Source organism: Narcine bancroftii, chromosome 1 (genome assembly GCF_036971445.1).
Source record: "Narcine bancroftii isolate sNarBan1 chromosome 1, sNarBan1.hap1, whole genome shotgun sequence".
In the NCBI taxonomy this organism is placed as follows: Eukaryota; Metazoa; Chordata; class Chondrichthyes; order Torpediniformes; family Narcinidae; genus Narcine; species Narcine bancroftii.
In genome coordinates, this window is record NC_091469.1 from 280,646,690 (window position 1) to 280,661,021 (window position 14,332).

At 39.3% G+C, this 14,332-nt stretch overlaps 1 protein-coding gene and 1 long non-coding RNA gene across 5 annotated transcripts in view; one reads left to right on the forward strand and one right to left on the reverse strand.

Moving 5' to 3' along the window:
* The window catches only part of hps5 (HPS5 biogenesis of lysosomal organelles complex 2 subunit 2), a 68,129-nt gene that overhangs the window by 14,057 nt on the left and 39,740 nt on the right, over positions 1-14,332 (reverse strand). For 3 of the 4 annotated variants that reach the window (XM_069901297.1, XM_069901275.1, XM_069901290.1), the window contains 6 exons: positions 13,898-14,021; positions 8,097-8,246; positions 7,424-7,495; positions 3,831-4,696; positions 2,692-2,812; positions 1,592-1,747 (listed from right to left, as the gene is read on the reverse strand). In XM_069901297.1, the coding sequence (XP_069757398.1) occupies positions 1,592-1,747; positions 2,692-2,812; positions 3,831-4,696; positions 7,424-7,495; positions 8,097-8,246; positions 13,898-14,021 (1,489 nt within the window). The remainder of the gene's footprint in view (positions 1-1,591; positions 1,748-2,691; positions 2,813-3,830; positions 4,697-7,423; positions 7,496-8,096; positions 8,247-13,897; positions 14,022-14,332) is intronic. The other variant, XM_069901282.1, reaches the window with a different exon arrangement.
* Positions 442-14,310, forward strand: LOC138744780 (uncharacterized). Its single transcript, XR_011345760.1, has 3 exons — positions 442-602; positions 9,403-9,460; positions 13,911-14,310. It is a non-coding gene; the product is annotated as an uncharacterized lncRNA (long non-coding RNA).

Genomic DNA, 14,332 nt, shown 5'->3' on the forward strand with positions numbered 1-14,332 from the left:
CATGGGTAATCACATTTCCAGACAGCCCCATCTTATTTAATTTGTTTTTTTTTTAATTTTAACTTTTTAAAATATTTTAAAATTTTGAGTTACTTTAATTGACTAACAGGCTGCTGCCATCAGGGAAGAGGTATAGGTGCCACGAAGACTTGAATCTCCAGGTTCAGGAATATTTGAGATATTCATCTCAGACTCCAGAACAACAGATGAGACTCATTTAAGAACTCTTACTTTGCTCTTTATTATTTTCTGTATTTGTGTAGTCAGGTTGTTTATATTTCTTTCTTTTGTAAATATTTCTTTCTTCTTGAGTACAGCTTGTAGTTGCTGGTAATTGGAAATTATGCCTCACCAGCAGGAAAAAGAATCTCACGATTGTGTGATGTCATGTATATACTCTGACAATAAATTTGAACTTTGAACTTAAACTGTTTGTGGTTGTAAGGCCCTCTATCCAATTTGCAATAAAACATTTTTGCTCAACTTCCATCTTTTCAGGTCTCTCCACACTGGACAGAACAATGTTGCAGCTACGAAAGCCTTGATCTCACAGCTTCAGAAAACAAAGCTTAAGAGCCTCGTAACAACTAGGAAGAAAACTGGTTTGTGCACATGCACCTTCTGCTTGACAGAAGGGGAGGAATAATAGAGCATGTCTGGGTTGGGATGGTTCCTGTAATGTGACAGAGTTGACAGAGGAGAGATGGGTTTGTGTGATAACCTGAGCTGCATTTACAACTCTGCAGCTTCTTGTGGTCTTGGGCAGAGCAGTTCGCGTAGTAAGCTGTGATGTATCCAGCCAGGATGTTTTTTATGGTGTATCTATAAAAGTTGGTATGAAGCCTCAGGAATATGCTGAATTTTCTCAGGTTTCTGAGAAAGTAGAACCTTTAGTGCATTTTCCTGGTTGTAACATCGACATGATTGAATAAAAACAGTTGATGTTATTTCCTCCTTAGAACTTGAAGCTAAAAATCTGGATATAGTTGATGTAAAGGTGGGGAGAATAAAATTGAATTGGCATAGGCTTAGTGTAAATGGGTATTTGATGATCAGCACAGATTCGAGGATCCTGTTTCCGAGGTCACTCACCTCAGGTGATTATAGCAAATCTCTTCTGCACCCTCCATTAGATCTTCCCATCTTTCCTGAAGTCCAGAAATGCACACACCTGTGTTTGAACTGTTCTTGTATTCTACATCTCCATTAATAAAGCCCAAGATCCCCATGTTTTTAATTACTTTCTCAAACAATTCTATAACTTGCAAAAATTTGTGTACACACACACATCCTTCTCTTCTTTTATCTTATTTAGAATGGTGCTGTCTTATTTACATTGCTATTTGTAGTTATTATTGATTTATTGCAAAATGAAACTCACTTGTAAAGCTTTCAACAATCTGAATAGTTTCTGAAAAAACTGAAAGTTGCAGGAATACCTGCAAACACATGCACTTTGCAGAAAACTAAACAAAGCTCGTGATTGATTTTAACAGGGATCCTGAATCTAAACATTTCAATTTTGGAAAAGGATATTAGACTAGTGATCATCTACCGTACATTTCAAGGCTTACATTGATCAAACACCAACCTTTGATCCTCTGGCTTTGATTTAACCAGGTGGTCAATGTATGCCAACAAGTGACCTGGTTGATTCCTACACAATTCCTTTATGTCAGACGGGAGAATGTGGGGGTGGAACTGGACAAGAGATCTCAATGCAAGTTCACCAAATTTCTCGTACATTCTGCAGAGATTACAAACACAAGTTACGTGGAGGGACAACCTTCAATGTTATCTTAAACATTGGCTTTTACTGCACTGCATGTTCTCAACCTCCATAGCACTGCAATGTAGTGTAGAAGCATGGAATTCTAAAAGGTCACCAACATCCAAGAGCATTCCATAACTTGCTAAGCTGAAGGGCTGGAAATGCTTTGTATCTAAACCCTTAGCTTTAAGACAACCATACGTTGTGTATCATCTATAGATTTGAATAGGCTCACCAACATTAACTAAAAAGGTAAGCAAAGACAAGATTTAAAAAAAAACTTGAATATTAGTGTTATTAATTTGTATGTTTCTACTTATAAGACATTCAGAAAGAGCGAGAAAAGCCTTCTATGAATGGGGGTCTCTGTTTATCCTTCCTTCCACCTGACTTGCTACTTGCAATCCTCTTTGCCTGAAGGATGTACCAGCAAGGTCTGCAGGTCGATGCAACCATGTCTTTGAGAGGCAACTGTAAAGCATGGGGTGGGTCCAAGATGTTTCAGCCCATTATATTGCAGGTCAGCAAATGCACAGACAGCAACCTCAATTGCAAGAAGTGAACATAGTTCTGACCAAAAGTTCTGTAAATCATTCCATTGAAAAAGGTTCCTTTACCTCTTGTAAGGAAACTCGTTCCAAGTAGGATTCATTTAATAGGAATCGAAATGAATTAAGACATAAAACAAATCCTAGAAAGCCTGAAATCTCACAGAATAAGAAGTCTGTAAAAAGTTTGCAAACCATGGAATAATTGTGATTTGTAATGTAGGGACATATTAAAGAAGGCTAACCTGCTGAAAGTTTGAGGTTATTGGAGACAGGAAAGATCAAACTAAGCTAACACTCAATGGAAGGTGAATTGAATGAGAGAAATCTTCATACATTTTAGCAATGTTGATTAAAAGTGGCCAGACTTACCTCACTGCATGAGCTAGTATGAAAGAACTCCCTAACATCTTTTCATCACTGAATAATTTCAGTACTTTTCGCAGGTCCCCATCATTAATGGCGGTAGTAATTGGGTCTGAATGCGTTATCTCTGAAATATGAATAAATCGAATCTAACAACAGTTTCTCACAGCCCCTGTCATAATACTTGTTCTTACTTCACGGTTTTAGCAGATAATGTCATTATCTAACACCAACACAGTTCAAAACAGCTCCTACAAGTAATGCCTATATAATATAAAACCCAGCTAACCCTAAAGAGAAAAATTTAATTCCCAACCCTTGCCATGGATCTCCCTAATTATGGATACCACAGTTTCATATACTGTAGATCTCATCTCGTCACAGTGCAAGGCCTCCTTCTTCAGCACCAAAGTTGCAATGCCAGCTAGTGCCACCACAATTGGTTCACCATCTGCAAATTTATCCCTGATTCTACCCAATTGATTACCCTGCCAGAGATTCAAATATGATGGTAAGTGCACCCTTCATTAACATACAGCTCCAAGGCAGATTTTGGCCAATTCTATTTTGTCTTTCTCATTATGGCAGTGGCCATTATCAAGCCTAGTTCTGTATTCTTTCAATATCTGGATGCCCTCAGTGCTCACTGAACAACAATCCAGAGCAGACATTTTGTCTAATATTCCATTCCCAACGTCAATTAAAAAAGGAATACTGCAGTGCAATTTCAATCAATTAACTTTGAAACATACATCCAGCAAAGGTGAAATACAGGATCTTTCAAGTCTTTGCAACTCAACTGCTTGCTGGATAAGATATTGAGATTCACCTGTTATCTTTAACCAAAAATATTTTTCCAGTGAGATCACCGGAGAGATTAAAAGGAACAAGTTCTTTAATTCTCCCTAAATTCAGATTGAACCAGTTCAGTAAGCTAAAAGAGGATCAATGTTTATCCTCTCAGCAATGATGAGGTTTCTTATGAAATCAGAAGAATTTATTCTGCAAACTCCTCTCAAAGTCTTTGACTAGGGGACATGGAAAAGGATATCACTGAGCAAAATGGAGATTGAGAAAAACAAGATTGAAAGGTAGATTGAGAATAAAGAGAACAAAGTGCATACAAAGAAACAGGTTACAATTACCTTTCAAACCAAGGATGAAAGTTTGCCACAATAGTGGAGTGGCCCAGTTACAAGTCGTGATGCAGCGCCTCACTCGCATCAAGTCTAGCAGGAAGAAATAACTGCGCATGAACAGACAGGCCTGAGTTTCAGTCTCAGTTCCAGGTAATTCTCTTTCAATGTCCTCAGTCACAGTTTGAAATATTCTTAGCTCAAAACACAAGGTAGCAAGTTCCACCATGTCCTTGAATAGATCTGCTTGCAAGCTACAGAAAGGGACCATCACAAAGGGCACAGTAGACAAATCAGCTGAAACCTGCACTTTGTCAACCATTGAGCCCTTCAGAATGGCTCTCTGTTCTACCATTTCTTCTTCATGGTTTTGTTCTGACTCTGTCTCCAGCTCCTGGTGGGCAAATTGTCCTGAACTTTCCTTCTGCTCTTGGTGCTCAACTGATTCCAAATCCATCCCTTGCTCTCCATGGCTAGGAAGGGAAGACAGTTGTTCCTCCTCTTTAGGACAGAATGCAGACAATCCCTCCTGCTCCTCTGAATATGGCAAAGCTGGTTTCTTTTCATCCTCTGCATACCCAAATGTTTCTAGCCTCTCTTCATCCTCTTGATGCCTGAGTGCTTCTGGCACTTCCATCTCTCGATGTCTAAATGCTTCAGCATCACATTTCTTTTGATAGTTAACTGTTACTGGTTCCTCCTCCCCATTGTCTCGATGGCGATATGCTGTTAATTCCTCTAAGGTGGCATTAGCATTCACAGATTGAGTTATCACATTGGATTGAAATATTTTTTCCAAATTTCGTAGCCAGCATCGCACAGTATTTTTCAGATGTGTTGTCTCAAACAAAACAGAGGGGTCCTGTAACTTGTATCTGGAAAAAAAAGAAGATCCTTAATTCTTAAACTTCTCCAAACAGTTGTCCAGCTCCTGTCATAAGTACAGGCATTACTAATTAAAGAAGAAACATTTTAACCATTACTCAGTGTTCTTTACTAGATTTAGATTAATCAATATTCAAACAATTCAGTGCTAATTAATTTAGGACAGAAAGAACCAAGTTCAAATAAAGGTTCAGGGCAATTTAACTGCTTTGCAGTTGGGACTGCAAAGAGTGGTGTGTCACTGGTACAGTATCTGAGTTTTAGCTCAGAAAAGAGAAAAAAAAGTGACATCTTCAAGGGAAGAGATGTGGCTCAAGTAAATTGAAAGAAAAGCTTGGCGGGCAAAACTATAATTGAACAATCATAAACAAGTGGACAGTACAAAGAGAACAAATGTCATTGGTGACATTGGTTAACAACTAAGAGACAAAGAACGAAGGTGGCTGGCAGGATGGACAAAACTAACAAAAAGGAAAAGTGTCTTAAACAGCAAGAGGTTAGGATCAGGAATTCACTGCAAGGAGTACAGGGAACAGGATTTGATCTAGCACTGTACAATGAGACCTGGTTTCAGTAATAATATAACATATCACCTGGGGAAGAGTGATGACAAAATTTCACATCAGGTTTGAGAGTAATGAGGCTAATACTTAAAGGAAACTATAGAGCTATGAGGGAAGGTATCCAAGATATTTGGAGAAATTAAAAGATATTATAGCATTAAAATAATATCAATTAATATTCATTTCCATAACAGATAAATACCACGAGAAGGACAGTATTAGTTTATATGCTTACATTTTTGTCAAAAGTTAGCATGATGACTGAAAAGATTTTCAAAAGAAGAAAAAAAACACAAAATTTATATGCCAAAGTTTCTATTGGTATTACAAAAAATTAACAAATTAATTGTGTATCTCTTAAAAACATGAACTAAAATGTACTTTGCATTTGTTTTCACGGTAGAATACATTAATAACTACCAGAAATGATAAAGAATCAAATAACTAATTGTTATAATCCTTTATTTATTATCCCTCATCTAAGTGTTTTTGAATGAATAATAAAACATTTCCCAGTGTAATATTGCCAAAACTATATAATTGCAATGATTTCTTTACCTTCTCTTCCAAACCTCATGAAATAATCATTTATCCTCCTATTTTCTATCTTTAGCTGCATTTTGACTTTGTAAATTCTGTCTGAGGACAGCCATATACCAATGCTATAATTTACTAGTTTCACACACTTCAATATTTAGTTTTCCATCCACTCAAATGGAGTGGATAATTTTACATTTCCCAACATTAGACTCAAAATCTTTTTTGTCATGTGACCAGATATATTTTGGTTCCCCCTTATATTCCTGCTCAAGGTTTACTTTCCTGCCAAGGATTGCATTGTTAACCCTAATTTAGCTATTGATATAGCTTTCAAATACCCAAAATCCAAGAATGCATTTCTGTAGTATTCCCATAATTACATTCTGTCATCCTAAATTCACACTTTAATTTTTACTCCATTGTTTATTTGTTCGTTAACTATTTCACTTTCCTAGAAAACATGCCAGTCCTTATTCTGAGGTTACACAACCTCTTGTGTAGGACCTTAATAGAATGCTTTTCGAAAAAAAAATTATACTATATCATTTTTATACATGTGCCCTGCAAATACTCCCAAGGATTTGTCAAATACCATGATACTACAGGTAGTCCTCAATTTACGATGGGATTACATTCTGGCATTCCCATCGTTAGTCAAAAAGAGGCAGTGTGATCAGTGTAGGAACTGATAGTGCGCTGTCAGGAGAGAGCAGGGCAGTGCAGTGGGATCAGTGAGGAGACTGACACGGGGCTGTTGGGAGAGAGCAGAGCAGTGCAGTGGGATCAGCGTGGAGTCTTATAGCAGGCTGTTGGGAGAGAGTGGGGCAGTGCAGTGGGATCAGTGTGGGGACTCATACAGAGCTGTCGAGAGAGAGCAGGGACAGTGCAGTGAGATTAGTGTGGGGACTGACACGGGACTGCCGGGAGAGAGCTGGGCAGTGCAGTGGGATCAGTGTGGGGATGGATAGCAGGCTGTCGGGTGAGAGTGGGGCAATGCAGTGGGATCAGTGTGGGGACTGAACATCATAGTCTACCCTAGCTAAAATTCAAAGTACAGTACAGATTCTACCATCATGTTTGAAAAATTGTAAATCAGACCATCGTAAAATGGAGACTACCTGTATTCACAAAATTGTATTGACTCTGCCGAATCATAACATGATTTTTCAAGTTCCTTATTATCATGTCCTTAATATATTCTAGCAAGTTTCTTGCTATTAATTGCATGTTAATTGGGTTTAATGTTGTTTTTTTTTCTTGCATGGACAAGTCAAATTTGCTACATTTCAATCCTTGAGAACATGTAGAATCAAATAATATGGTAAAATTGAAACCAATGAGGCCATTTCTTTTAAACCCTTTAAGATTTGTGGGTCATTAGGTCCAACTTATTTTCACATTTTAGTCCCATTAATTACTCCCATTCACCCTGGTCTTGGCAATGCGATATCCATGCCAATGGTCAAATACAGATTCATGGGAAGAAAGATTTACATGCCTGTTTTTAGCTTACTTCATGCCTAATACTGAAAACATGTGCCCAAGATGACAGATATTTCATACCTCATCACTCATTAAACTAATAATGATCACAGCATCCTTGCTCATACTCACAGAGCTTCCTCTGTTGCCTGTCGCAAATCCCAAAGTTTATCTTCCCCCCGCAAAATGTCATCAGTCCTCATCCTGTGTGAATTGGACAGTGAATCATAGTTATCAATAACAATCCTTCAGATGAGGAGAGATATAAGTAAAGGAAGTAGGATAGAAATCCTGAATTGCAGACAGGATTGGTATCCCATCTTAACAAGCGAAAGAATCAATAACAATGGCAGTTTTCCTACAAAATGTTTCAAGAGGTGTAAAAGGAGGGGAAAGTGATTTTACATCAGCAAAGCATTCTGGAAACACTCAGCAGATTAAGCAGTATTTATGTAGATAGAGTCGACATTTAATTTCAAGGACCTCAACAGTAGAGGGAGAGGAGTGAAAAGCACCACGAATGCTGAAATCACTTAAAAGTTAGCTCTTAAAAAAGAAAATAGATATTCTCTCTGTCCCTTGTGCCTCTCTCAAATTAAAACACATTTGCTTTTTTTTCCCCCACTTTTCCAGTTCTGACGAAGTGTCCTTAATCTGAGTTTCATTTTCTCCGCATATATGCTTGACCTGTTGAATGTTTCCAGTTTTCTGTTTAAGCATTGGATTTCCAGCATTTGCAATGCTTTGTTCCAAAAGTGTCTTCAGTACACTTGGTGAACCTTGGAAGAGAAAAGAGTTTTCTTACTTATGCTGAACGTGAGGTGAATTTGCCACTGCAGTAATCTGAATCTCACTCTGTGGATCACCAATTTTCAATTCTGGTTTGACTCGGCAGTCAGAATTGGGATGAAGCGTGCCAATAGTTTCTTTTGTTTTTCGGACAAAACTAGAGACGCTGTAAAACAAATGAGAGAGTTCAAGAACCAACATGGAAGACACTGCCTCCTCGGGGATGTAGATGATTTCATAAAATAGAGGCATTCCCTGTAGCTCCAACCCAGTAACAAAGGAATGAAAATCAAAGAGTGACCTACTTTGTCTCTCCCTTATGCATAATGATGTAATTGACAGATGGTTGCATGAGACAAGTATCCAGTTGAAAAAGACTGTCTAAAGAGGTGGCCAAACTTTTAATTTTTAATTTAGACATACAGCACGGTAACAGACCATACAAATCCGTGCTGCCTAATTAACCTACTCGTGGGCTGAAATGACCTGTTACCGTACTCATTCCAACAGGACGCTGCCATTTTCACTGGAGACAAAGTTCCATGTTCTATTACTTAAATACACACAGGGTGGCCAATCAGATAAGTAGGTGAACTTTTATCTGGTCAGAAAGCACAATGTGTGAGCTCCCAGAGCGAAAATCAACAGACAGAATTGTATGAGGAAACAACAGGACTCTACCAGACCACATGTCAAATATTTCACATCTGTGACCCAATACCCTTCCTGAAAATATGCTACCACCCTTTCTGTAAAGAAATGTCTCCTGCCATTTGAGCTACAATCGTGGTTCCCACCAGAATGTTTTTAATGATTATTTTGCAGGTATTGTTGATATTTATTGACCATTTCCAATCACCAAGGAAGTGATGGTGATCAATCTTTGTGTGTGCCTGCAGTGCTTCTAGTGAAGGAACTTCCATGATGCTGTGGAATAGGGAGTATCAGGATTCTGACGCAATGACAATGAAGAAACATATATTTCCATGTCCTGATGTTATGTGACTTGCAGGGGAACCTCTAAGTGGTAATGTCTTGCATGTGCCTTAATGAGTATCAACACACATTTTCCATCTTCTGGGATGCTTCAATTTGAAAGGTTCAGTCAGAGTAGCTTTGGAGAGTCATTGCATTACATTTTGTAGATGGCAGAAACGTTCCAGACAAAATATGGAGGAGATGAATGTTTAGGATAGTGATTGGGTGCTAAACAAGCAAGGTACTTTGTCTGGATGGCGCTGAGCTTTTGGAATACTGATGATGCTGCACCAAACCAGGCGCATGGAAAATATTCCCTAACACTCTTGATTTGTGCTTTGCAGATGGTCCAAGGATTTGGGGGCTTTGGGATTTCAGGAAACAAATCATTCAACAGAAGAGGTCAGTGTTGGGCCTGCACCAGCAGCTAAAGAAAAGGTTCTGTTCAATGGTGATTCTCAGTACATTAATAGTAGGGTATTAAGCAACAGCATTGAATGTCAAAGGAAGATGGTTACACTCTCTTGTTGAAGACACCCATTGCCCAAGACTTTGATGGCCCAAATGTTATTTTCTGCTTGACTTTCCTGCATGCAGGCTTAGGCTGCTTTATTTGCTGAGGAGTTGTGAATTGAATCTAATATTCTACAATCATCAGTAAACACCCATGTATTGTACCTTACAGTAGGACAAGTTCACTGATGAAGCAATTATTTCTGAGGAACTCCAGCATTTATCTCCTTGGACAGGCAAGATTGCACTAACAAGCATGGTGACATTCTTTACATTTGGAGTGCTTCTTTCTTAATACCAAGTGACTTGTCGCAGAACCAGTCTGACAGCTATATCTTTCAGGACTTAGTCAGCAAACAGTACTGTTGCTACCAGTATACTCTTGGATAGAGAGGTTGAAGTCCTCCAACCAAATTACATTCTGTGCCCTTGTTATTTTCATTGCTTCTTAGTGTGTTCATTGGTTGCAGGGGAATGTTAAGTAATAACACTAGAACTTGCCCATTTTTAACTTGATGACAAGATATCCACACAGGGTGTTTCTGTGTCACCCTCCTGACAACTCTGATGGCTCTGGTCAACCTGAAGGGCTAATCATACCCTGGGATTATGATAGGGATCTAACATGTTATTTATAACAGTATGTTACTGTCAGTTTCTGAAGATGACATGCAGGCCACCTTCAGGAGAATGAATCCAAGGAAAGTATTCAGTCTGGACAGAGTACCCGGCCGAGCACTAAAAATCTGTGCTGACCAACTTGCCAATATATTTATGGATATCTTCAACAATTTACTTTGGCAGGGCAAACAGGCCTCAATCATACCAGAGAGTGTGGTAACCTGCCTAAATGACTACTGACCAGTGGTGCTCACATGCAGTGATAAAGTGTTTTGAGAGGCTGGTGTTGAAGCATATCAGTTCCAGAGAGGTGACATGGATCCGTTCAAATTTGTCTAGCAGGGCAATAGGTCTATGGTGGATGCCATCTCACTGGCTCTTCGCAAAATGCTACAACACCTGGTCAGCTAAGATGCTCTTTATCAACTACAGTGTGGTGTTCAACACCATCATCTTGCCAAAACAAATCATCAAACTCCAAGACCTGGGCCTCAGTACTCCACATTGGAATTGGATCCTGGATTTCATGTTCAGTCCCTAATCAGTGCAGATAGGCAAGAACATCTCCTCCACAATCTCCATCAGCACCAAAGCACCACAGGGCTGTGTTCTTATCCCCCTGCTCTACTTGCATTACATGTATGCCTGTGTGGCTCGGTACAACAATAGCCACATTTAAAAATTTTCTGACAATACCACAGTAGTGGGATGTATAAAAAGGGGTGATGAGTCAACATACAGAAAACTTGGCTCAATGGTTAACTAATAACAATCTCTCACTCAATGTCACCAAAACCAAATCATTAATAGTATACTTTAGAAAGGGAAAACCAGAGGTGTCTGATCCAGAGATCATTGGAGGATGAGAGGTGGAGAGGGTGAGCAAATTTAAACTACTGGGAATCACTATATTGGAGGGCCTTTCCTGGACCTAACATCCTAATGTCATCATGAAGAAAGCACGTCAGCACCTCTATGTCCTCAGGAGTTTGCAGGGGTTTAGTTTGACAACCGTGGCAAACTTCTACAGATGTGTCATGGAAACTGTGCTGACCAGCTGCATCATGGGACACTAATATCACTGCAAAAAGTAGCGGATGCAACCCAGTACCCTCCTCATCATCGAGAAAATCTACGTGGAACGCTGCCAAGGGAGAGCAGCAACAATTATCACACATTGACCACCGCCAGTGGGCTGATATCGCCTCAAACCGTGCATCTTGGCACCTCACAGTTCGGCGGGCAGCAACCTCCTTTGAAGAAGACCGCAGAGCCCACCTCACTGACAAAAGACAAAGGAGGAAAAACCCAACACCCAACCTCAACCCACCAATTTTCCGCTGCAACCGTGTCTGCCTGTCCCGCATCGGACTTGTCGGCCACAAACGAGCCTGCAGCTGACGTGGACATTTTACCCCCTCCATAAATCTTCGTCCGCGAAGCCAAGCCAAAGAAGAAGACACCACCCAGGACATGCTCTGTTCTCACTGCTGCCATCAGGAAAGAGGTCGAGGTGCCACAAAACTCATACCTCCAGGTTCAGGAACAGCTGCTTCCCCTCCACCATCAAACTCCTCAACAACAAACTCAATCAGAGACTCATTTAAGGGCTCTTACTTTGCATATTATTTATTACTGAATTTTTTTTCTCAGTATTACATAGCCAGTTTGTTTACATTTATTTCTTTGTTGACATTTATCTCTTTGGTATACGCATCTTTCTTCTCGTGTATAGTTTACAGTTAATGACAAGTATAAATTCTGCTTGACCCAGAGGAAAATGGATCTCAGGCATGTGTGTGATGTCATGCATGGACTCAGAAATTAAATTTAAACTTTATAAGAATGATTCGGTGTGTACAAGTTATCAAGTCATCTGCCTGTGAGACACCTCTTCCAGTTTAGGCACTAGGCCCCAAATCATCATGAGGGGGACACTGGGCCGTGAGAAACATTTGTGGCAAGGGGAATGTGAAACTGTCCATCTGGTTTTATTCTTTAAAATGGTTTGACATAATACTGTGGTGAAACCTAAACATTTGACAGGTCATTTCAGAGATCATTAAAGAGTTTGTAAGTTAGATATCACATGCAAGGCACACCTAGTATGGATGAGAAATTCTGAGGACTGGATGGGCTTTTATAAACATGTGATAGTTTCCTGGTAGATTATTTGGCCATCTGAGCCTTCTCTGCGATTCAATACAATTGTGGCTGATTGTCTAAATATTCCCACTCTCTCCCTAACTCCTCTAATACCTTTTTATTCCAGAAATCCACTTCTATCCTCTTTGAATGTATTTAGTAATTTGGCCTCCACCTCATTCTGTGCCTAGAAAATTCCACAAGTTCACTACCTCTAAGAGAAAAGATTTCTCTTCATCTCAATCTTAAATGAGTTATCCCACATCCTGAGACTATGGCACTTCATTATGCCCCTCACCTCAACCAGGGGAAACATCCTCCCTATACATTCTGCCTCACCCTGTCAGAATTTTGCACATTTAAATGCAATTCACTTTCACTGGGTCAGAACGTGAACTTGATCACTATGGATAATTTGGGCCAAAGGACCTGAGTATATGACTCTATATAATCTCTTTGAAATTCATTCTCATGTTTATAAACTCATGCGAGTACAGGCTAGTCAGCCCAATCTTTCCTCGCACAACAATCCTGCCATGCCACAAATGAATCTGGTAAACCTTCAATGTACTCCCTCTTTCTCGACTGCATCTTTTCTTGGGGAAGGAGTTTGAGACTGCACACATTTTCCAGATCTGACTCATCAAGCCTTTGTAAACCTGTAGCAAGAAATACCTTCTCCTCTCCTCAAAGCCTCTTGTAATGTGAATCAATACATCAGGCCTTCTAAAATTCCAAATGCACCTCATTCACCCATCTATTCTCCTTGTTGGTGTCCTATCAAACATTGATCCATCAGAATATTAAAGGACAGAGAGGGAACACCACTAATATGGTTTGATGGATTTTATAACTATAACAGTGGACTTCGTCCCAGCATCCCCCACCTTTCAACCAAGTTGAGAAGATTGCAAGGTGTTACATAACCCACAATAAATGTGACATGAGGCAGTCACTTTTTCCATAAATAACACAGCTATCCAACAGGATCAGGTCCACAGGAAACTTAAAGGATTTTAAAATGTGAATAAATATGAATTCATAAATGAAATGTTGGAATACAAGTCAAAAATGTAGAATAATAAATATGAATTCATAAATGAAATGTTGGAATACAAGTCAAAAATGTAGAATAATAAATATGAATTCATAAATGAAATGTTGGAATACAAGTCAAAAATTATTTCATTTGTGCTTGTTTACTCCTCTTCCTCTAGATACCAGTGAACTTTCTTTCATTTTTTACTTCTTTTTCAGATGTAAATTAGGCAGTGGATGCTAATGGACTATCTGATCAGGAGAAGCCACAGCAGAGAACTACCTTGTCATTATACTGTCATGTTATATTATATTGTCATGTACATCTTTCAATGGTGGACATTGGCTCACGTTTTTCTTTCTTAACTCAGTAACAAGAAAATTTATTCGCCGGGGGTACAAATTAAGATTCAACCCCAACATCCCATGCTATATGATTTAGGTACATGAGGGAGGAATTGTATTTATTGGTGTCTCACGCAATATCTAAACTGGGGGTGCCAGAATGATCGCTGAGGTTACCTTTCCTTCACAGCTTGCAAAGAGACTCGTGATGCAGTGGAACGAAATGACAATGGAAGATGGAATGGAATCAGTGTCTCGCTCCGATCACCTTCAATGTTCAGGAAAGAATGGGAGACATTGTCTAACAAATGAAAACAGAAAGAATATCAATGGACAACAACACAGAGAATAACTAGTTTCTATCAGGGCAGTTGGCAGGATTTTACTTTTGCCAGCCATTGAAATGGGTGAATGTCTACCTGCATGTACATCTATAACCTTGATGATAAAATGGGAGGGCTGTGCACCAGCAAACTCCACCTTTGACAGAGAACCCTCCATATACTACATATTCTCTCTTCAATATGCATTGTATTTATGTAAATGTAGGTGTTGCCATTTTATTGCAATAAACTGAACCGACAATGAGACCGATGTTCTCTGCAATATTTC